Below are 23,982 nucleotides of genomic sequence, written 5' to 3' on the forward strand. Positions count from 1 at the left end.
CTAGTTCCAGTCAGGTGCAGAGGTGCAGAAACAAAGAATGACCTTGGGCTTCTAGAAAGGAATGTTCTATTTTGGCAACAACACATTCTACAATTCTACTCCTTACTATTCCCCCTCCCAATTACCCCACTAATGAAACAGCATAGTAACATAAGGGAGAGAGTGTGGCAGGCCAAAGATTCTAAAAAGAAAATGACTGCAGGCCTGACACAGAGTGGCAACTGGTAAGCGAAGTCCTTGACTCACAACCATCCTCACCCTTACGCCTGTTACTGTACCCCCGTGGTCGTGTGATCCAAATTTGAGAGCTTGGCAACTGACATGTATCTACAACGGTTGCAATGTCCTGGGGACACCTGATCTCCCTTGGCTGCCTTCCGCCAACATTGTCTTCTGACAAGTAAAGTCAGCGCAGGGGGCGGGGGGGGGGATTGATTTGCTTAACAACTGCATGATTCACTTTGATTCACTTAACAATCACAGCAAAAAAATATCCCGAAAGGAGGTATGACTCACTTGGGGTTGCAGAAATTCTGGTCCCGATTGTGTCCTGAGTCGAGTGACTGCCTGAATTGTGTTTCAGAGTAAGCTTCTGTAACAACATGGGCACAAGACTATTTTTGTATCTTCCCTGGTGGATGAGGAAGTAGGGAGAGGTGAGATTAAAGCCCAAGAGAGCCTATGGGGCATTAGAACAAAGAAAAGATGGGTTCCTCAATGGAACCTGTGTGGCCATGAAGAAGATCTGGAGGTGATCTAGCGGTAGCCATGGATTGTGTTTTAGAGATCTTCAATGGAGTTAAGAGAATGATCAGGAGATGGTCAAGAGGTAGCTATGGATTGTGTTTTGGAGATCCTCAATGGAGCTAATGGAGCCATGAGGAAGATCTGGAGATGATCTAGAGGTAGCTACGGATTGGGTTTTGGAGATCCTCAATGGAGTTAAGGTAGCCATGAGAATGATCTGGAGATGATCTAGAGGTAGCTACGGATTGTGTTTTGGAGATCCTCATTGGAGTTAAGGTAGTCATGACAATGATCTGGAGATGGTCAAGAGGTAGCTATGGATTATGTTTTGGAGATCTTCAATGGAGTTAAGATAGTCATGAGAATGTTCTGAAGATGGTCAAGAGGTAGCTATGGATTGTGTTTTGGAGATCCTCAATGGAGCTAATGTAGCCATGAGGAAGATCTGGAGATGATCTAGAGGTAGCTACGGATTGGGTTTTGGAGATCCTCAATGGAACTAATGGGGCCATGAGAATGATCTGGAGATAATCTAGAGCAGTGGTTCTCAACCTTCCCAATGCCGCGACCCTTTAATACAGTTCCTCATGTTATGGTGACCCCCAACCATAAAATTGGTGTCTCGGTTCCTAAGACCATCGAAAATATGTGTTTTCTGATGGTCTTAGGTGACCCCTGTGAAAGGGTTGTTCGACCCCCAAAGGTGTCCCGACCCACAGGTTGAGAACCACTGATCTAGAGGTAGCTACAGATTGGGTTTTGGAGAACATGCACAGCAAATTGAATAAGCCATGGCTTTGAGCACAGAACAGTTGACTTGTGAGTTTTTCAGATACAATCCAATCTCAAACCAGCTCATTTTGAGCATACATAGCAATACCAGATTTAGACTTATATACCGCTCCACTGTTTTTTACAGCCCGCTCTGAGCAGGTTACAGAGTTAGCATATTTCCTCCACAATCTGGGTCCTTGTTTTACTTACTTGGAAGGATGGAAGGCTGAGTCAACCATGAGCTGCTGGCAGTCGGCAGAATTAACTTGCAGTATGGGTCATTCACAGCTCGTAATGATTCACAAACAGTCTGTGAAGATTCCGACAGATGTCTGCTCGAGTTGACACAGTCTTTCAGGGTAATGTTGATAAGCACCCACCTTTATCTCCTTTGAAACGCTGCCAGAGACCAAATTGCCAATTAGTTTTGCAAGGCCAAAAGTAGCACAGAGTCAAACAGGACTTCTCAGAGGTTGAACCGACTAGATGAACTAATTGGTTCCTGCAAAGGCTCACGTCCATTTGTCCTCTTTTATGTCTTATGGGAGGGACCAATAATCTCCAAGCCTTACTCCCGAGTGGCCCTTTTTTCCTTCATTGTTCTTGCCTTCTGGCAGCTCTGTGCATGTGCACCCTGGGAACAGGCTCCCACTGTTCTTCTGCCTTGCTGATGTCAGACTCCGGAGGCAGTACATCATTACCAGATGGCCTTGTTCCCCCCACCCCCTCTGCCTCTGACGCAGACCCCTCGTCCGAGCCTCCCCCAGACTCCAGGACTGGCCCATGTTCCTCCCCAACCTCCTCACTGTCCGACTCTTCTGCCAGCTCCGCAGGCCACCAGGAGACCACAACACAAAACACTCACAATTCATGTCAGACAGAAGCAGATAATTTGCTAAAATTGAAAAAGAAATGGCACATTCTGACTTCACAGCAGTTCTTGATATGCGCCGGTGGTTCAAGGAGGAGTCTTGTTCAGTGGGAGACGGTATCCCCACGTGGCTTTTAGCGTATGCCTGTCTGGTTTCCTGGCCCCAATCTCTGTTGCACCCTTCCTCAAATTTCTCTCCTTCAAATGTGTTGGATTCCCAGGACCTCCTGTTGACCGGTCTGGAGAACATTGGAATCTGTTAGTATGTGGCGCTCAACGCGCATTCTTCTACCTTTCTGTCACCTCTCACCTCCACCTTCCTTCCTTTTTTTTTTTTTTTTTTTTGCACAGGTCTCGATGACTTCCACCTCTCCATCCATAGCGACATGGCCACCATCGTCAAAGCCATGGCCTCGCCAGAGTCGGGCTTGGAGGTGCGCGACCGCATGTGGCTGAAGATCACCATTCCCAGTGCCTTCATTGGTAAGACCCGGATGGAGGAGGCGATGGTTGTTTTGTTTTTTGACAGCTGCTAAGTCTTCAGTGGGCCTCTCAAATGGGTAGCTTGGATGGATAGATGGCAGACTGAGATTGGAAGATACCAATGTTGCTGTAGAGCAGGGGTCAAGAATGAGGGCCCTTTTGTGACTTGCGCCATGCTCAGGAATTCTGGGAGTTGTAGTCTGCAATTCATAAAAGGGCCATAGTTCTTCAGCCCTGCTGGAGAGGATAATCTGTTGAGCAGCTGAGGAATCTGTTCATCTTTAGATGCTTCTCCACAGAATTTTGATAGCCTGTTCATACGTTCAAATTGCTTCAGGTCTGCCATCTTAAAACCGGAATCCCTATGAAGAAGGATTATAGAGAAGATATTATATCCATACTGTGGATCAGTGGTTCTCAACCTGTGGGTCGGGATCCCTTTGGGGGGGGGGGGTCAAACGACCCTTTCACAGGGGTTGCCTAAGACCATCGGAAAACACATATTTTCCAAAAGATATAGAAAACATACAATAATTTTATGATTGGGGTCACCACAACATGAGGAACTGTATTAAAGGGTCGCGGCATTAAGAAAATGGAGACCGTGACCCGACAAATGCGTGCACGACAAAAGCGCGCTGACAAAACCGCAGCGAGAAAACCGTGATGTCATAAACGCGCCCACAACAATGCGCTGACAAAACCACGCCCACAAAAGTGCGATTTAAGTTAAGGTAAGGGTTAGGTTCAGGGTTAGGTTTAGGGTTAGGGTTAGGGTTATTAGGTTGTTATTACTTGTTTGTCGAAGGCACGCTTTTATCGGCGCCCTTCTGCGCTCATTGGTCGGCGCGATTTTGAACTCGCGGTTTTCTCGCCGCGGTTTCGTCAGTTGCGCTTTTGTTGAGCGCCTTTGTTGGTGAACCGGTTGAGACCCACTGCTGTAGATGAAGGCGGGAGTGGAGACTAGGTCTTGTCTGAATTGCGTGCTGAGTATCTATCTCCTTCATCATTGTCTCTATAGTCCCTTCCTTCCTTCCTTCCATCCATCCATCCATCCATCCATCCATCCATCCATCCATCCATCCATCCCTCATCTCTTCCTCCCTCTCTTTTTCCATCTTCTCCACCTTTATTATTTTCACAAATAATTCATGGTGGCGAACATATCCAATATACGTTTCTCTTCTTATTTTCCTCATAACAACCATGCTATGAGGTGAGTTGGACTGAGGAGAAGTGACCTGTCCAAAGTCACCCAGCTGGCTTTCATGCCTAAGGCGGGACTAGAACTCCCCATCTCCTGGCCATTGGCCCAAAGTCACCCAGCTGGCTTTCATGCCTAAAATGGGACTAGAACTTACCCTCTCCTGATGATTGGCCCAGAGTCATCCGGCTTGCTTCCATGTCTGAGGCAGGCCTAGAGTTCATGGTCTCTTACTTTCTAGCCTAGTACCTTAACCACTAGATTCGGGGTGTCAAACTTGCAGCCTGCGGGCCAGATGCGTCACATGCTGGCACCGCCTCCGCCCGGTTTAGCGAAGGAAGAAAAAGTCCTGATACATCACGTGACGCCGCCATGATGGCGAGAGTTTGACACACCTTCATTAGACAAAACCAGCTGTCTTATGTTAGATTCTGGAGGCTAAAAACATATGAGGAACGGTTGCAGGAACTGGGAATGTCTAGTTGAATGAAAAGAAGGACCAGGGGAGACATGATAGCAGTCTTCCAATATCTCAGGGGTTGCCACAAAGAAGAGGGAGTCAAACTATTCTCCAAAGCACCTGAGGGCAGAACAAGAAGCAATGAGTGGAAACTAATCAAGGAGAGAAGCAACCTAGAACTAAGGAGAAATTTCCTGACAGTGAGAACAATTAATCAGTGGAACAGAAGTTGCCTCCAGAAGTTGTGAATGCCCCAACACTGCAAGTCTTTAAGAAGATGTTGGATAGCCATTTGTCTGAAACGGTATAGGGTTTTCTGCCTAAGTAAGGGGTTAAACTAGAAGACCTCCAAGGCCCCTTCCAACCCTATTATTCTATTCTATTCTATTCTATTCTATCCTACTCTACTCTACTCTATTCTATTCTATTCTATTGTCTTGCCTACGGATTGGTGAATGTAAAACAAAAGAAAGAAAAAGAAGCCAACAAGAGAGTTTGTTTCTTGCTCTCCTTATTGCACTGCGGTGTGGAGATATGGACCGAGGACTCAAGTAGAATCTGACAAGAACGGAATAGAACAGTTGCTTGTTGTGATATGAACTCCCGTTAATGTTTTCCAAGAAAGCTTTTGCGTTTAGCGGCAGAATCCCTCTGTTGAGTCATCTTTAATTTGTGGTTAAGGACTCCCAGTTCCTCTTCATGTGCCTACTTCCCTTCCTGTCCTGGTGCTTTTCATGTTTTTTTGTCCAGATTTCAACATTTTGCCCTGTTCAATTCCATCCCGTTCATTTCAGTCTAAGCCTAAAACTTATTTTTTAACCTTCTCTCTCTCATTCTCTCTCTTTTCCTCTCTCATCTGAAGTATTTACCACCTCTCCCACCTTTGCCTCAGTTGTCAATTAAGCCAGGGGTCCTCAACCCCTGGGCCGCAGCCCACTAACGGGCTGCAGCCTGTTCAGAACTGGGCCACGGGAGAAAGGGGCTCCATTCACATGAGCAGCGGGCAAGCACATGCACATGTGAAACTCCACTCACGTGAGTGGTGGGTACTTGCACAAGTGGAGCTTCGCATGCAAGCACAGGTGTCTCCACTTACGCGAATGGAGCTATGCATGTGGCACTCATGCGTGAAGCTCCATTCGTGTGAGTGGAGGACGTACGTGCCTGCTGCTTGCACAAACAGCTGTGTTCCTGTGCCTGTCACTCATTCTCTCTCTCTCACACACACACCCTGCACCCTGGGCCACCAATCTGGAAAGGTTGGGGACCTCTGAACTAGACGAGGGTCCCCTCAACTCCTTTTCCCAAGTCATTAATAAAAATGTGGAGGAGCATCAGGCCCAGGACAGAGCCCTGTGGCCCCACTCCATCCCTCCAAGCTAAAGTGGGACCATTAAGGAGCATTTGTTAGGCATGGCATGTCAGCATCACTCCTAGTAGTAGCACTTAGACTTATATACAGCTTCACAGTGCTTTGCAGCCCTCTCTAAGCGTTTTACAGAGTCAGCATATTTGGCCCCCCCCCCGACAATCTGGGTCCTCATTTTACCGACCTCGGAAGGATGGAAGGCTGAGTCAACCTTGAGCCTGGTGAGATTCAAACTCCAGACTGTGGGTAGAGTTTTCTAGGGAGGGAGGAAGGAAAGAAGGAAGGAAGCCACAAAGAAGGGAGACAGGCAGGAAGGAAGGAAGGAGGAAGGGAAGGGGGCAGGAAGGAAGGAGGGCGGGAGGATATAAGGAGGGAGGCAGGCATGCAGGCAGGCAGGGAGGAAGGAAGGAAAGAAGAGCACTAGCATTTATGTACCACTTTACAGTGCTTTATAGTCCTCTCTAAGAAGTTTACAGAGTCAGCCAACTATCTGGCTCCTCATTTTACCTACATCGGAAGGACAGAAGTTTGAGTCAACCTTGAGCCTGGTGAGATTCAAACTCCAGACTGTGGGTAGAGTTTTCTAGGGAGGGAGGAAGGAAAGAAGGAAGGAAGCCACAAAGAAGGGAGACAGGCAGGAAGGAAGGAAGGAGGAAGGGAAGGGGGCAGGAAGGAAGGAGGGAGGGAGGATATAAGAAGGGATGCAGGGAGGAAAGAAGGAAAGAAGAGCACTAGCATTTATATACCACTTTACAGTGCTTTAAAGTCCTCTCTAAGCAGTTTACAGAGTCAGCCTCTTGCCCCCAGCAATCTGGGGCCTCATTTTACCCACATCGGAAGGACGGAAGTTTGAGTCAACCTTGAGCCTGGTGAGATTCGATCTGCCAAATTGCAGGGAGCTGGCAGTCAGCAGAAGTAGCTTGCAGTACTGCACTCTAACCACTGTGCCCCCTTGACGGTTTCACCTGTTTCTCTTAGTGATGTTCTCCACCCTTGAGGATCCTGTCCCTACTGGCCTTCCTTAAGATCTTAAAGACTTTGCTTTCCCCAGGGTAGGGAGTCAGAGGGATGGATAAGCCTTCTGAAAAGATTTTTTTGACGGAACCATTGCGGTCTAGCCTGGGTTGTAATACGTCCCATTGGTTTTTTGTTCTTAATTTTGTGGGGTTTTATATTAGTTTGAATCCTATGTTATCAATCAGGCGTCAATAGTCTGAGCTGGGGAAGAGGTCACATATATTAGTTAAATATTGTATTTTTCGGAATATAAGACAACCTTCCCCCACCCCTCCCCTGCCCCCAAAAGAGGGTGAAAATCCGGGTGTGTCTTATACACTGAATACAGCATTTTTGCCTCCTGAAACTCCGCCCACTTGCAAAAATGGACATGCATCACTTTCCCTTTGTCGTTGCCTCTCTCCCTTGTTCAATTTTGCTTACTCCCGTCCCTTTTCCAGGTTCGGATGTGGTCGATTGGCTGTACCATCACGTGGAGGGATTTACGGACCGGCGAGAATCCCGCAAGTACGCCAGCAACCTGCTGAAGGCTGGTTATATCCGACATACAGTCAACAAAATCACCTTCTCGGAGCAGTGCTACTACATCTTCGGAGACCTCTGTGGAAGTACGGATTGTAATCGTAGCTATGGCCTGGGAAGGAGGGGTGGCTTAATTGCAGGTAGTCCTCAACTTAACGACCCCAGTTGAGCCCCAGACTGCTGTTGCTAAGGGAGGCAGTTGTTAAAAGTGGCTTTTGCCCCGTTTTAAGACCTTCCGTGCCACAGGTGGTTAAGTGAATCACTGCAGCGGTTAAAGCTTACTGGTCTGTTGTTAAGTGAATCCGGCTTCGCCATTGACTTTGCTTGTCAGAAGGTCGCAGAAAGGGATCACATGACCCAGCGATACGGTATCGGTTGTAAGTGCAAAAAAAAACAGTCGAGTCAATTTTTCCAGTGCTGTTGTAACTTTGAACAACGGTCACTAAATGCTTTCATTTAGTTTTAAGTTGAGGACTATTCGTATTTCAAGGTCAGACTTTCCCAGCTTGGAACCGGGTGTTTTGATCATTTTGGAACCATTCCAAGCTGAGTGGGATGTGTCGTTTCTTTTTCTGTCTCCCACCCCCCTCTTTGCTTGAAAACGTTCCAGGATTCATTGGAATAGCTCATTTTGCTGCTCAAAGCCAGCGGCCTCCCAGTCTTCAAAACAGAATGTTTAAATTGAAGACAGTTTAAGTGTTTTAAATGCCTCTCTGGGAAGGAAGGAAATAAGGGGTGATTTAGCAGAAAAAGAAAATGACTTAGCAAAAAACACCCAAGCAGATGGGTGATCATGAATGGCCTTGGGTGGGGTCTCTGCAGAAGGCACTCTTATCCTAAATTAGCAACAGGAAGAGACTGTGCTGTCCAGACCCTGAATGGTTTGCTAAATCCCGTCCTTCTCCTTTTCTTTTTCTTCTGCCTTGGGATAGGCAACTGACAAAACAATCACTGTTGATAGACAGCCAGGGAAGTGGCCATGAATGAAATGTTCAGAAACATTGTTGTTGTTGTGGCCCGCCAGCAGAGCTGGCAGCCAAGTCGGACAGTGAGGAAGTTGGGGAGGAACATGGGCCAGTCCTGAAGGCCGGGATGAGGGCTCTGCGTCAGAGGCAGAGATGGGGCCAAGACAGCAGTGAGACAGAGGAACAGCTGGAACCTGTTCCCAGTGTGCGCATGCGCAGGGCCGCCAGAAGAAAAGAACAGCTCAGAAATCAGAGTCGACTTGGGAGTAATGCCACAGGTGGATGGTGAATGGCCCCTCCCATAGGACATAAAAGAGGAGCGAAAGGGGAGGGGGCTTTTGCAGGAAACAATTCGTTCGTTTTGGCTATTAGTTCATTTCAGGAGTGTGAAGATCTGTCCGTAAATCTCAAAGACTCTGTGCCAAGTCTTTCCTCACACAGCACTCCATTCGAGAAATATTTACATGGCAGCTTTCCAAGCTAGATAAGGTCTGGGGTCATAACTTCACCTTTGAAAGACTGTTTACCGGGCCTTTGCTGAATGTGAATGAGTGGAGTTCACATTAGTTTAATAAAAGGGGTTTTGTAGAGACCAGGACTCTGCCTTGTACTTTTGGGGCCTAGGTCAAAACAGTTCTATGCCAAAATAAGAAAAGCATTCCTTAAGTCCTGAGAACAGAGATCATACATAGTTGAGGTTGGCTCCTCCATGACTCTTCTGGGGTATTTATTTATTTATAGAGTTGGCCTCGAGAACTGAGGAAAAGAAAGCGCCATTAGTGTCAAGTGCAGGAAAATCAGGAAGTCCAGGAAGTTTAAAACGAATGTAGAGGTTTATTGCAAGCTTTTGTTCTCTACAAGAATCTGATCTACTTATGGTCAAAGCAAATTGGCGCAAAGCTCCATTTGTGCAAGCGGCATGCGTGTGCGTCCACCGCTTGCTGTTGTGGCCTGTCAGCTGCTGGCCCCTCCAGCAGCTGAATCAGAGTAGGAGTAGGAGGCATGGGAGTCAGCGTCAGCATCAGAGCAACCTGGGAGCTCCGACGGGGAAGAGAGAATGGAGCTGGTAGAGACAGAGAGAGAGAGACAGAGAGAGAGACAGAGAGACAGAAGTGGAGCCTGGGCTGTCCGTCAGCCCTCAGATGGAGAGTCAACAACCCCCAAGTCTGGAGGGGGCTGATGAGGAAGAGGAGGAACAGCTGGGTCCAGTGCCTGATGTGCAGCTGCGCAGAAGGCAGAGGAGAGGAGAGCAGTGGAAAACTATGGGCCGGTCCTTGGGACGGAAGAGCCACCGCTACTAGTGAAGCTCCACCCTAGCTCTGGAGATAAAAAAGGCAGGGGCGGAGATGGATAGATGTGGCAGACAACTATTCATCTTCCAGCCGGACTTGTTGATTTAACCTTTGCTGATTTTCGGTGCCTCTTTTCTCCTTGCAGACATGGCCAACCTATCGTTGCATGACCACGATGGATCCAGCGGGGCCTCTGACCAAGATACGCTGGCCCCGTTACCTCACCCAGGGGCAGCTCCCTGGCCCCTAGCTTTTCCTTACCAGTATCCACCTCCGCACCCCTACAACCCCCACCCCGGCTTCCCTGAGCCGGGTTACAGCTACGGAGGGGGCAGCGCAGGGAGTCAGCACAGTGAAGGTAAGCATCTACCAGGATTTTCCATTCCACCTTCCAAGCCTTGTAGAAGGTTGGCCCTTCTTTCTTCGGCCTAAGCTGCGAATCGTGCCGTGTCTTGGGTCCCACTCTGGGAAACTTTAAAAGAAAGGTCAGGTGGCATGCAAAATCTGGGTTGTGGGAACAGCCTCCGCCTCCTCCTTTTTCTGGACACTCATGTTCCCTCTCAACCAAGGAATGAGTCTAGCTTTTGAGCATTTGAAAAATTTTCATTTGATGCATCCACATTCTAAATCGGTCACTTAGGCCAGGATATCCCTATGGATGGCTCTCTTGCTAATCAATCCTTCCTTCTTTCCTTCCTTCCTTCCTTCCTTCCTTCCTTCCTTCCTTCCTTCCTTCCTTCCTTCCTTCCTTCCTTCCTTCCTTCCCATTCATTCATTCATTCCTTTCTTTATTCCTTCCTTCCTTTATGCCTGCCTGCTTTCCTTCCTTCCTTCCCATTCATTCATTCATTCATTCCTTTCTTTATTCCTTCCTTCTCTCCTTCCTACATTCCTTCCTTCCTTCATTTTCATCCATCCATCCATCCATCCATCCATTCATTCATTCATTCATTCATTCATTCATTCATTCATTCATCACCCATCTCGTATCCAATGACTCTGGACAGTTTACAACATAAAAAACTTAAAAATCATTAAAATCATCAATCCTAAAGAAGCACAGCCAGTAAAATCATTAACATCATTAATACAAGATGGCAAAAGAGGGAGCCGGATACACGAAGGAGGGAGGTGGGGTTAAGTTTTAATCATTCAAAATCTGAACGGAGAGAGAGCTCTAGAGTCTCCTGGTTTTCAGCCTGGTGCCTTCACCATTGGACCAAACTGGCTCTCCATTTTAATAGCCCTTTCAGTGGTCTGTCTCATGTTCCAATTGCAATGTTTTACTCTTCCTGTGGGTACAGGTAGTTCTCGACTTACTGCAATTCATTTAGTGGTGGTTCCAAGTTGCAATAGCACTGAAAAAAGTGACTTATGACCATTTTTAGAATAGTGTAGAGTAGAGTAGAATAGAATAGAATAGCATTTGACAGGAAGCTCTCCAGCTGGACAGACGGGCGATGTGAGCTCTGAAGAGCCTCACATGAACCCTGTCTGACAAACCAACTCCGGGGATCCTTTTTTGGATCAAAACCTCTCTGGAAGGGGGGGGGGGCGAAGAAGGGGCAGCGTCTCATCAGACCCAGGGGGAGGCAACAGGTCTCTCGTTGGTCGGATATTTGCCCTCTGAATTGGAGTAGGGGCGGCAGCATAGCAGCATGGCTGCACAAGAAGCTGGCTTCCAGCCAAAGCAACTGAACAAGAGTGTGAGGTCAAGATGAAAGACCAGTAAAAAAATTCATTTAACCCACAATCATAAATCAAAACTTGGAAAAGACAAAGAATCTTGAGAGTACAAATAATGTTAATACACAGATCTAGATTTTGGCAAAAGGAAGGAAAGAAAGGAAAATGGAGGGTTGAAACACTAGCCCCTAAAAAAAGACATTTGTTTGAAACAATTCAGACAGAAAGGGAGAAAGCAGGGAAGTAACAAATCCAATCAATGCAAACTCTAAATTTGGTTTTGGATTTGAAATAGAAACCAAACATTCTGAAGGAATTACTTCGTCCGAATGTCTTCCAACTAATATATCTTAAGCAACTCTAATCAATGAGAGGTGGAATGCAACAATGGAGAAAGATCTAGAAAAAAGCACTATTTTCTCACTGGCAACTGATAACCTAATCTTGCCTGTGTGGGAAGTTTTAATTAACCAACTGCCTAAATCAGAACTTGGAAAAGCAGGAGGCGAAAGAAACATACCCGGGTTTGGCTGTATGCAAGTGTGTTCCAATTGATACATTTTGAGCAACTCTGGCCAACGAGAGGTGGAGAGTGGCAAGGGAAAAAAATAATAACAAGGTCAAGAGCTGTGAAAATATGAAGTTTTTTCTTCTTTTTTTCTGCAAAAGCTCAAGATGCGTCCAGCTTCTCTTCCGTTTTCATATTAGTTGAATTAGCAAAATTTAAGGTGGACCAGAACTTTGAAATAAGATCTGTATAACTAACTGCAATTTTGGAACTGGACATTAAGGAAGAACAAAAGACTAAAATGGCTCCCGTCGTTCTTTTCCATAGCAGCTGAATAAGATAAATTTAAGGTGGACCAGAACTCTGAAATAAGAAGTGAATAATTAACTGTAACTTTGGAACTAGGCATTATGAAAAGGTGGGAATTTGAAGAACTATGAAATTATTAAAAATATATGCATAAATCATTAAAATCAAGCCTAAATAGAATTCTGAATTCAGAGAAATAGGTATAAAAGGTAAGAAGGAAGGGGGAAGAGATAACGAAGGGGTAGAAACTATTGGAAATAAAAAGCAGACAAAAAACTCCATTGGGTTTGGGAGTGGTATAGGAAAAATTGAAAAGGAGGGATTTGTCCCAACAAAAGGAAATAAAAAGCAGACAAAAGATGTTTCGGAGGTTGACAGTAGCATAAGGAAAATTGAAGAAGGAGGTTACGCCCCAACAAAGAGAAATATAAAAGATTTCTTTGACGGTGGTTTGGGGAAAATTGAAGAGGGTGGATGTGTCAAAACAAACAAAAGGGAAAAGGCAGGAATAGAGAAGTGGGACAAAAGACTTACTAGGAAAAAATCAGACAACTAAATATTGTTATATGGGAAAATAGAAAGCTGAGATAAGGTGTTTACTCCTAAATATGACAATAAAATTAAGTTGCTAACTGATTGACTATGATATTCTATAGATTAAGGGAATTGTAATGAACTTTGAACAGTAAGGATTGCCATTTATAGACAATTAAGGCTAACCTCAACCAAGATATCCGTTTAAAAGCACAATAACTACATATATATACTTTCCCCCCTCTTTTTTTTTTAAAAGGAAGATATATGTTAAAATTAAATATGTATATTGAAAAGGGATTATAAATACCATCAACATAAAATGGAGCTTTTCTCAGAAGCTGAAATACACCAAGTAAATGAGATGAAGAGTGGGAAGTAGAGGAGAGAAGTAAGGGAAGAAGAGACGGATATGAGAGAGGGTGGGAAGAGGAGGAGAGAATTGAGTGAAAAGGGGAGAGAAGAGAAGGAGAGAGGAAGGGGAAATAGAGAAAGGAAGAATGACAGAGGGAAGAACGGAGGTGGGGAGGGAGAGGAGAAAGGGAGAAGAAAGTGATGGATAAGGTACAGATTTGGTGTATGCAGAGCAGAAGAGCCAATAATTGTTTTTGGGAGTTGATGGCAAGACAAATTGATGTAAACATTTAATAATACAATACGATGTTGGTTAAGTAATAGTATACATGTGGTTATATATTATGAAAATGAAAAAATAAACAACTTTATATATATATATATAAATAAAAAAGAATAGAATATAATAGCAGAGTTGGAAGGGACCTTGGAGGTCTTCTAGTCCAACTCTCTGCTCAGCAGGAAACCCTATACCATTTCAGACAAATGGTTGTCCAATCTCTTCTTAAAAACTTAAAAAGTGTTGGAGGGGGACGCTGCAAACGTCCTAACTCTGAAAAATGGTCCTCAGTCACTTTTTTCGTGCCGTTGTAACCTTGAACCATTACTAAAGGAACTGTGATAAGTCGAGGAGCATATGTATTGGGCTGTTTTGGTGGGGAATGCAGATTCCTGACCTGATGTAGCAAAGCAGAATGTGCATTTTAGTCCCTGCTGGCTGGCTTCCTCCCACAGATTCCCTCCTTTTAAATAAGGTAAGTCTTCTAAATCCAGCCTTTCTCAACCTGGGCAGCTTGAAGTTGGGTGGACTTCAATTCCCAGAATTCCCCAGTCAACACAGGTGGCTGGGGAATTCTGGGAGTTGAAGTCCACCCAACTTCAAGCTGCCCAGGTTGAGAAACACTGTTCTAACTACTCTCAATTGTTTACTCCTTCTGCAGGAAGCCGCAGCAGTGGTTCAAACCGCAGTGGCAGCGAGAGACGGAAGGACCGAGACCCCAAAGCCGGGGAGTCCAAGTCGGGTGGTAGCGGCAGCGAATCGGACCACACCAGCCGTAGCAGCATTCGGCGGGAGCGAGCGGCCAGCGAATGCTCCGTGCCGGGCAGCCAACGTAGCCATCACTCCATGGCTCACAGCGTGCGCAGCCACCACAGCCAGCAGTCTTATGGCCCTCCCGGCCTCCCACCTCTCTACAGCCCTCCCATGCTCCTGATGCCGCCACCCCCTTCTGCCCTGGGACCTCCTGGGGCTCCTCCGGGCCGAGATCTGGCCTCGGTGCCCCCTGAACTGACCGCCAGTAGACAGTCATTCCGAATGGCCATGGGCAACCCTAGTGAGTTTTTTGTGGATGTAATGTGAAGATCCCGCCCCCCCTCCCTCTGCCTTTCTGGGCTGCCCCCCTCCCCTGGTTGGTTTGTCTCCTAGAAAGAGCACACTCGGTGTGAGATGCATCTCTTGTCTGTCTCTCTCTCTCTGTCTGTCTCCGTCTCTCTTTCTCTGTTTTGTTTTTTTGACTAGGCTTTTATGAAAAGGGGTTGAGGAAATCAAATGAACTAAACCAGTGGTCCCCAACCTTTATGGCTTGGAGGGGAGGAGAGGGGAACTGGCTCACCGCTACTGCAACTCGAGCCAGCCAGCCACTTGTGTGACCTGGTTCTGGACAGGCCACAGCCCGGGGGTGGGGTGGGGTTGGGGACTCCTGAACTAAACTGTTTGATTCTAATCTTTCCCGCAAGTGTCTCCAGCAGCTTCTCCCGAGCACCGCCCTCCCCATATTGTGATTGCAGAACAACCCTAACCCAGCTTGTATTTTTACCTGTTAACCTGCACGCTAATCCATTAATCTGCACCCATCCGGGACCTCCGCTGCTCGCCCATTGTTGTTGTTTTTTCCACGCCACCAGCCCTAAACACCTGCCCTCTTTCTCCTCCTCGCCCCTCTTGTGTTCCTCTCTGCCGAGCAGCCAAGAATTATGGGGTCTTTGACTTCCTTTGAGTTGGCCAGCCGTGGTTGGGGAGAGCGGTGGTGGTTTGGTTCCTCCTACCTCCAGGAGAGGAAGACCCAGAGCCTTTTCAGCCTGCTTAGGGGGCAGAAGATGACTTCTTGGTTGGGAGATGTCCTTCCTTTACCCGTCAGCCCGGAAGGGAAGCAGGGCTGAGCTTCTCTTCAGCAGCAGCCTGGCCTTCACCCATGAGACTCTTGAGATGGACCTGCTGCATGGTGGCGCCTTCCCCTTCACCGCTGAATCCTCAAACCAGGACGAAGGTTTTCCTGGGGAAAACGCTGGAGGCTAAACTTGGTTTTTGGATGCCTGATGTCTGGAAGAAATCCAGGATGAGATGGCCAGGATGCTGTCTCCACTCTAAGGCTAGATTTTTCATGATATCCAAAACTTTTTTCCTTCTGAAAAAAATAAAACTTGAGTAAATGCAAAGAAGACTCTTCTCAAAACCCCAGGATTGCTTGCTTGCTTTTTGGAACACCAGTGATGATCATAAATCACATTTGGGTTTCACGCATCTGTAGATTTCTCCCCCCCCCCCCTGCTACCATTTTCCCCACAAACATAGTCTTCCATCTCTGTGGGAAATTTTGAGTTTCTTCCCATCTCGCCTTGCCCTTATTTTGTTTTAAACCCTATCATTGGTTCTTTCCCTTTCATTGCTATGTGGATTGGCACTGCTTTTGTTCTTTTGTGTGCGTGTGTGTGTGTGTGTGAAAACAATCCCGAAACAAAGGGGGGGGGGGAAGAAACAACAACTAAGGTCCTGGGAGAAATGTAAAAAGCATTTTATCCCTGAAAGGAAGGACTGACGACTTCGATGAGATTGTGTTAGAGTTGACACGCTTTCGTTCTCTCCTTCCCTATCTCCTATCCGCATGATTTCTGGGAGTTTAACCAACTTTTCTGCTTGTACGTAGCCTGTTTTTGGAAATAATAATGGTCGCGGAATGAAACTTTCGCTTCCCGTCTTTAGCAAATCAGATTTCCTCTTGGTTTTGAAGTTGGACGATTTGGACAGTTGGCTTTTGAAATCTTCCAAGGCCAGGAGAGAGACGATGCTTATTCCTCCTGTGGCTCAGCACATAACACGGGAATAATGAATGCACAAGCAAGGTGAGATTTGCCAGCCTGGTATTTTTCCCATTGGCTCTCCGACCTCATCCCACCATCGAAATACGGACAAATTGTGATTCTCAAGGGCTAGTTTCCCGCAACACACGGAAAGCACAAACTAAAGATTCATATGACTTAACTCTTAATGACTTCATGGACTCCTCCAAGTAGCTTCCTTATCTTCCTGGGATATTGTCTTCTCACTTCCCTAGTCCGGCATCATCAACAACGGATTTCCTACTGACTGAGCTATCCAAATGCTAACCAGGTCCAGCTCACTTCGTTGTTTGGAGGTCAGCCAAGGTCAGCCAGGAGCTGCGACATGCTGGGATTATCCCACCCGCTTTAACGCACACACTAATACGTGGTGTGAACCCATCCAGTAAGCTACTTTGTGGCGTCCCCCCTTTAGTTGTGGCGTCGACAGCTCCTCCTTGACTATTTCCTTGTGCAGGATCACATCAGGGATGTGTAAGAGTTCTTTCGCTTTTTAGCTTCAGTGTCCATCCGTCGAGCGTCACTGTGAAGAGCGAATCCGAAGAACCCACGAGCGATACTTGGGGAACTTAACAATGGCGGTTAAGCCCAGCTGTTTCTCGACATTTGGGATGCCGGAAGAGAAAAGCGGGGCGTGGCATTTGCTTTGCAAGAAAAGGATTCGTACGGTCCACGGCGACCAGGAAAAATAAAATGCTTATAATCATGCCAAGTGACTTTCTACCCTGTTTCCCTGAAAATAAGACCTCCCCGGATAAATAAGCCCAATCGGGGGTTTTGAACGCATGCGCTAAAATGAGCCCTCCCCGGAAATATTGCAACACAGCAGCAGCCATGAGGTGACTGCGCTCGCCGCCTCCTGCACCTCAAAAATAATAAGACCACCCTGAAAATAAGGCCAAGCGCTTATTTCAGGGGGAGGAGGGTTTCAAAAGAAAAGACCCTGTCTTATTTTCGGGGAAATACGGTAGTCTGATTTCATCGTTTTTGGTTTTACTTTGAGGCAAAATTCTGTTTGTTTGGGCCACTTTTGGCCTTCCTACTGATTTGCTCTACCTAAGAAATTCCCTTCCCTACCTTGGGTACAGTGGGCGTGGCCATCGGGCTTTCCGAATGGGGAGAGGGGTTTTGTCAGCTCTCCTCAATTCTAGGCTGAGATGCTGCGATTCCAATAAGCCTGACTCTGACTGGTAACCAAGAATAATAAGTTGGCGCTGTATGGTGAGACCTTTATGGTCCTGCTTGCCTGATGTTTGGTAGAACCAGGCAGAAGATGCTGGTCTGAGGCCACATCCAGTCCAGCCCCTTTCAGGTTACCATTCACCTTCATTTCCTGCTGGGTTCAAATAGCATCCCCATCTTTCAGTCTGCGGTGAAGTGGCGAAGGAAAGGAAGGGGCTGGGGAACCGTGCCGGCTGACAACAAAGCTATTACAGGTGATCCTTGACTTACAACCCTTCAGTGGCCGTTTGAAGTTACAAGGGCACTGAAAAAAAATGACTTACAAGTGGGCCTTCAATGTTACGATTGTTGCAACATCCCCATGGTCATGAGTCAAAATTCGGATTGAGATGTGTATGTATGTATACATACATACATGCATATATATAGAATAGAATAAGAGTTGGAAGGGACCTTGGAGGTCTTCTAGTCCAACCCCCTGCTTAGGCAGGAAACCCTACACCACTTCAGACAAATGGTTACCTAATCTCTTAAAAACTTCCAGTGTTGGGGCATTCACAACTTCTGGAGGCAAGGAGTTCCACTGATTCATTGTTCTCACTCTCAGGAAATTTCTCCTCAGTTCTAAGTTGCTTCTCTCCTTGATTAGTTTCCACCCATTGCTTTTTGTTCTACTCTCAGGTGCCTTGGAGAATAGTTTGACTCCCTCTTCTTTGTGGCAACCCCTGAGATATTGGAAGACTGCTATCATGTCTCCCCTGATCCTTCTTTCCATTAAACTAGACATCCCCAGTTCCTGCAACCGTTCCTCATATGTTTTAGCCTCCAGTCCCCTAATCCTTTTTGTTGCTCTTCTCTGCACTCTTTCTGGAGCCTCCACATCTTTTTTTTACATACACAATCATGTGATGGTTGCAGTGTTCTGGGGTGGTGTGATTGACGTTTTGCAACCTTCAAGTTGACTTCCCGCAAGGAAATCAGATTCGCTTAACAACCGCGTCGTTCATTTACCGAGTGGGGCAATTTGCTTAACAGCCAACGCAAAATAAAAAGGGGAGGATCGTAACATTGAGGGTGACTCACTTCATTGCCTTGCTTAGCAACAAAATTGGTTCCCATTGAGGTTGTAAATTGAGGACCATCTGGTTTTTTGAATTTGGTGAGTGGGGGGCAGAGTAGAATTGGTGTAGGAAAAACCAGTGGCGTTTTGCGCTTCACGCTTGATTTCCTTTTAGGATTTCTGTCCGTCCTGCCTTCTCTTTATGGGTGAAGGAACCACAAATGTTTGAAAACGGGAGGAGAAACCTCACCTAGTGACTGCTATCCTGAAAGCCCTTTGCTTAGGTACAGAGCCCACATTACAACAGGATTGTGCAGTTCCATTTGCGCACCCACTTTCCCTGATGCTTTGTAAAATGTCTTCCGGGTCAACAGCCACATGGGTTTCCTTAGCACTGGGGTCAGCAACCTGCGGCTCTGGAGCCGCATGTGGCTCTTTCATCCCTCTGCTGCGGCTCCGTTGCCAGTCGGCGCCACAATTTTGAGAGGAGCTTCCGGTTAGGGAGGGAGTACACGGCGCGCCAGGAGAAGACTCTTTGGCAAGGAGTGGGTTTTCCGGTCGGCCCCTCAATTGATAGGGCTTTCAGTTAGGACAGGTAGAGGAAAAAGGACGCCGTGCTAGGGGGAGACTCTATGGTGGGGCAACTGGACTTCCTGTTGGGTCCAGAGTTGAACGGGAGGCTTCTGGTTAAGACCTTTGTGGCTCTTTGAGTGTTTGTTGCCGACCCCTGGCTTAAATTCATAAATTGGCTCAAGGATTATCTTGTCTCTGTATCGTTTTTAAACCTTCTGCAATTCCTTTGATTCACATTTGGTATTTTCTTTCAGGCCACCACCCTTAATTTTATCTGCCACCCTAATTTTTATGTCCTCTTTGCAACAAAGGCAACTTTGACTCTCTCTCCCCCGCCCTCCTTCCCCGGTCCCCCTCCCCTTCTTTCTGGTCCCTTCCCTTTGGTTCTCTTCTTTCTGACATTGGTGCTACCTTTTCATCACGCATATTGCCTTACCTCCTCTTCCTTGGTTTTATATCAATCGAAAACTTCCTATGTGTTTTTATTTATAAAAATAGTTTTATTGGACTCCACGCTGGCGTGTGTGTGTGTGCTTTTTTTTCCTCGTTAAAAAACAAACCCACATCTGCCTGTTTCAGACATTCACTGGGGAATGTGATTTATGACACAGACAGGGGGGGGAAGGAACGGGTAAAGTTCACTTATAAATCAAATAAGGCTAAGATCTGACTAAGAAAAGATCTTGCCAAAATAAATGATCCTAATAAATGACTAATTTTCTTTTGAAGTTTGGCCCGAGGTTCATGAATCAATTAGGGCATTTTTGGGAAACCTGACACATCGGTTCACAAAGGCGACTTGGCTTCAGGGGTGTCCGCAGAACATGGTTAAGAAAGAGGTTCAGATGGTGCAATGGAAACTCCGCTTGAACTCTCACCACTGTTAGATTGCCTTTTTTTGTTTCTAACCATGTATTGGGCTACTCCTTGAGTGGTGCGGTGGCCTAGAGGTGTGGAGCTCTCGCCTCACAATCTGGAGGTTCTGAGTTCGATCCTAGGCAGAGGCAGATATTTCTCTCTAGCCACATTGAGAACATACCTGCTGAATAAAACTCCGCATTGGAAACAGGGAGGGCATCTGGCCAATAAACATTTAGCTGAGTGGTGGGATTCAGCCAGTTCGCACCTATTCGGGAGAACCGCTGATTAATTTTCTAAGCAGTTCGGAGAACCGGTTGTTGAAAGAAATCTTATTTTGTTTTTTTCTCACTTTCCAGGGCTAATCCTGTAAGGAAGGCAGGAAGGAAACATTCTGGTGGTGTTTCTAGCCTAATCTTTGTTGCCCTGCTTACAGAAACTGCCTCTCTGGTTAACCCTTATTACATTGTTAACAGCCAAACGAAGTGCCCATCAACATGAGTGACATTGAGTTGGCCATGCCCACACAGTCACATAACCACTGAGCCACTCCCACCGAGCTGGCATTAGGGCAGAGAACCGGTTGTTAAATTATTTGAATCCCTCCATTCAGTAGCCCAGACGCCACCTCCACAAGGGATTATGGGGTCGTTAAAAGAGGATTGCAGTATTTCTTGATTTCCTAAAATAGATTGTCCCGCTTTCTGTTTTCATTCTGCTCTAATAAATGAAACATTTTCATTAGGTTGAGAAAGATATATTTTTTTTCTGGCCCTAGAGCTGTGGAATGAAAAAGAAGTTTGGAGGAATGGTTTGAAAAGCTGACTTTTATTTCCCAGAGGGGCTATTAGAAAATAAAAGAACAAAGAAGGAATAGTGGGGAGGAGAGGTGAAATCATAACACTGAATCTTTTGTACGCTTTCTGTGATATTGGTCTTTTTTTAAAAAAAAAAACCATGTAATTGTGCTCGAAGTTGCTGTAGAGTTTAGGCGGCCTTGAAATTAAATAATGCCTAATGCATAAAATAAGAAAGAAAAAAACACTCTTAAAAGGGAAAAGAATAGGGAAGTCAAAATAAGTACCGCCTAAGAGAAGCGATATTAAAATAGGTGAAAAATAACCAGTATTAGAACTGGAGAAATAAGTATGGAAGAGGGATATTTGTTATCATTTTGGTTCTGGTTTTGATCATCTGAATTTGTAGAAATCTCACCTGGTGCCAACTCCACTAGATAGATCAGATCAAGAAATCAACTCCATAGGAAGACTACAGAAGACCTCAACTTACAACAGTTTGTTTAGTGACCACTCAAAGTTACGACGGCACTGAAAAAAATGACATGGCCATTTTTCACACAACCCTTGCAGCATCCCCATGGTCACATAATCAAAATTTAGAGGCTTGGCAACTGGTTCATATTTATGACGGTTACAGTGTCCCGGGTTCATATAATCACCTTTTGTGACCTGACAACAACTGAAGGCATTCACTTAACAACTGTGGTAAGCCGTAAAATGAGGCAAAATTGACTTAACGAATGTTTCAGCAACAGAAATTGTGGACTCAAATGAGGTCGTAAGCCAAGGACTTACTTTTATTGACACTGGCTATAATAATGGAATCTTACAAGTGTATTATTTAGCGCTTTGATTTAACAATTCAGTGAATTGGGGGGAGGAGGGGTCTGAATCACTTCCAAATGTGATCTGGCTGTTAGGGATTTAAAATACATTTTACCCCTTGTTGTCTTGGCATTAGAGCTGGCCTATCTTATACAATACAATAGTATTTATAAGAGTTGGAAGGGACCTTGGAGGTCTTCTAGTCCCACCCCCTACCTAGGTGGGAAACCCTCTACCGTTTCAGACAAATGGCTATCCAACATCTTCTTAAAGACTTCCGGTGTTGGGGCATTCACAACTTCTGGAGGCAACTTCTGTTCCACTGTTTAATTGTTCTCACTGTCAGGAAATTTCTCCTCAGTTGTAAGTTCTAAGGACCAGGGGAGACATGATAGCAGTCTTCCAATATCTCAGGAGTTGACACAAAGAAGAGGGAGTCAAACTATTCTCCAAAGCACCTGAGGGCAGAACAAGAAGAAATGGGTGGAAACTAATCAAGGAAAAAAGCAATTTAGAACTGAGGAAGAATTTCCTGACAATTAGAACAATTAATCAGTGGAACAGAAGTTGCCTCCAGAGGTTGTGAATGCCCCAACACTGGAAGTCTTTAAGAAGATGTTGGATAGCCATTTGTCTGAAACGGTATAGGGTTTCCTGCCTAGGCAGGGGGTTGGACTAGAAGACCTCCAAGGTCCCTTCCAACTCTGCTATTGTATTTGTATAAACATATACATACATACATACATACATACATACATACATACATACATACATACATACATACACACACACATGGAATAACTACAAAAGCACATACACATAGACACACACACATATCGAATAAAATATTAAAATACAAATATTGAGTCTATGCTGCTCTCAGATGCCCGATTCAAGCCTATCGTGGCCGTGATGCCTTGCGCGTCATCCCGATTTTTTTTTGACCGCGGTGTATGCCGGTCTTAGAAGTCTTTTCCTCAGCGCCCGGGATCCTTCACCGGTTGGTAACCGCCTCACCCAAGTCGCTCTCCTCCACCCACGGGATAGGCGCATGCGTGCAGCGTGCCGGGCGTGCCTCACGCATGCGCCCGAGGCCGCTGCTGCAGTGATAGCTGAGGGGGGGCGGCCGCCATCTTACCAGTCGGCGGAGCGGGCGAGGGTTGGACGCGGCGGCTCCTTCTGCCGTCGGCGGGACCAGGTGAGTCGGGACTCCGAGCTCCCCGGGAAGGAAGGCCTCGGTTGCTTTTGTCTGAGGCAGGCCAGAAGCGGCTTCCAGCGGTGGCTCGTTCCGCCCCGCCCTTGAACGAGCGGCTGCTTTCTCCCGCTTTTTTATTCTTCTGAGGCGCCGCTTCTTTCCCGGGGGTGGGGGGTCCGCTCCGCTCGAGGCCGGGCCTGGCGCATGAGGGATTACCGGCTCGGAAGAGGAGGTTGCAGCCTCTCCTCTGCGGTGGAAATTCCCTCAGGAAATTTGCGGGCTGTCACGTTTTCTCCGCCCGGCACCCCGACCTGCGGGGTTGTTGTGGGTCACGCGTGTCGTCTGAATGGGGGTGGTGGACGGGGCGCCCACTCGGGGTCTCCTCAGGGATCGAGTGGGGGGGCATTTCACGTAACCGCGGGGGCGTTTTCATGCTTGTCGGTTCTATAAACCGCTATTTTACAGCGGAGGTCCGTACAATGAACCCTATCATCGATTAGCAGGAGACCTTTATAATGCTTTGGTAACGCCACACTTGGGATCCTGCACACAGTTTTGGTCGCCACGATGTGAAAAAGATGTGGAGACTTTAGAAAAAGTGCAGAGAAGAGCAACAAACGGGATTAGGGGACAAACATACGAGGAACGGTTGCAGGAACTGGGCATGTCTAATTGAATGAAAAGAAGGACCAGGGGAGACATGATAGCAGTCTTCCAATATTTCAGAAGTTGCCACAAAGAAGAGGGAGTCAAACTATTCTCCAAGGCACCTGAGGGTAGAACAAGAAGCAATGGGTGGAAACTAATCAAGGAGAGAAGCAACTTAGAACTGAGGGTTGGAATAGAAGATCTCCAAGGTCCCTTCCAACTCTGTTTATTCTATTCTATTCTATTCTAACTGGACAGAGTAAACCAACAGAATGACATAAGAGAGGGAAGGGACCTTGGAGGTCTTCTAGTCCACCCTCCTGCTCAAGCAGGAGACTATACCATTCCAGACAAATGGTTGTCCAATCTCTTCTTAAACGCAACTTCTGAAGACAAGCTGTCCCATTGATTCATTGTTCTGCCTGTCGGGAAATTTCTTGTTTTTAGGTGGCTTCTCTCCTTGATTATAGTTTTCCAGCCGTTGCCTCTCACCCTGCCTTCAGCTGCTTTGGAGAATAGGTTGATGGCCTCCTCTTCTTTGGGGCAGCCCCTGAGATATTGTAAGACTGCTATCATCTCTTTCTTTTCATTAAGCTAGACAAACACAATTTAGCTGGTTAATTTTTCTC

At 46.3% G+C, this 23,982-nt stretch overlaps 2 protein-coding genes across 4 annotated transcripts in view; both read left to right on the forward strand.

The window, feature by feature from the left end:
* Positions 1-17,385, forward strand: part of DVL3 (dishevelled segment polarity protein 3) — a 75,211-nt gene extending 57,826 nt beyond the window's left edge. For 2 of the 3 annotated variants that reach the window (XM_087725096.1, XM_087725097.1), the window contains 5 exons: positions 2,744-2,875; positions 7,366-7,533; positions 9,850-10,062; positions 14,037-14,429; positions 15,061-17,385. In XM_087725096.1, coding sequence (XP_087581222.1) covers positions 2,744-2,875; positions 7,366-7,533; positions 9,850-10,062; positions 14,037-14,429; positions 15,061-15,092 — 938 coding nt within the window. In that variant the 3' untranslated portion in view covers positions 15,093-17,385. Of the gene's footprint in view, positions 1-2,743; positions 2,876-7,365; positions 7,534-9,849; positions 10,063-14,036 lie in introns of all 3 variants that reach the window. The other variant, XM_087725098.1, reaches the window with a different exon arrangement.
* A 5,202-nt stretch (positions 17,386-22,587) lies between these two features.
* Positions 22,588-23,982, forward strand: part of AP2M1 (adaptor related protein complex 2 subunit mu 1) — a 39,392-nt gene continuing 37,997 nt past the window's right edge. The window contains exon 1 of the mRNA XM_014067311.2: positions 22,588-22,708. The gene's annotated coding sequence lies outside the window, so the exon portion shown is untranslated. The remainder of the gene's footprint in view (positions 22,709-23,982) is intronic.

This window comes from Thamnophis sirtalis, unplaced genomic scaffold, assembly GCF_051295495.1.
Source record: "Thamnophis sirtalis isolate CommonGarterSnake01/CBP01778 unplaced genomic scaffold, rThaSir2_p1.2 scaffold_11, whole genome shotgun sequence".
In the NCBI taxonomy this organism is placed as follows: Eukaryota; Metazoa; Chordata; class Lepidosauria; order Squamata; family Natricidae; genus Thamnophis; species Thamnophis sirtalis.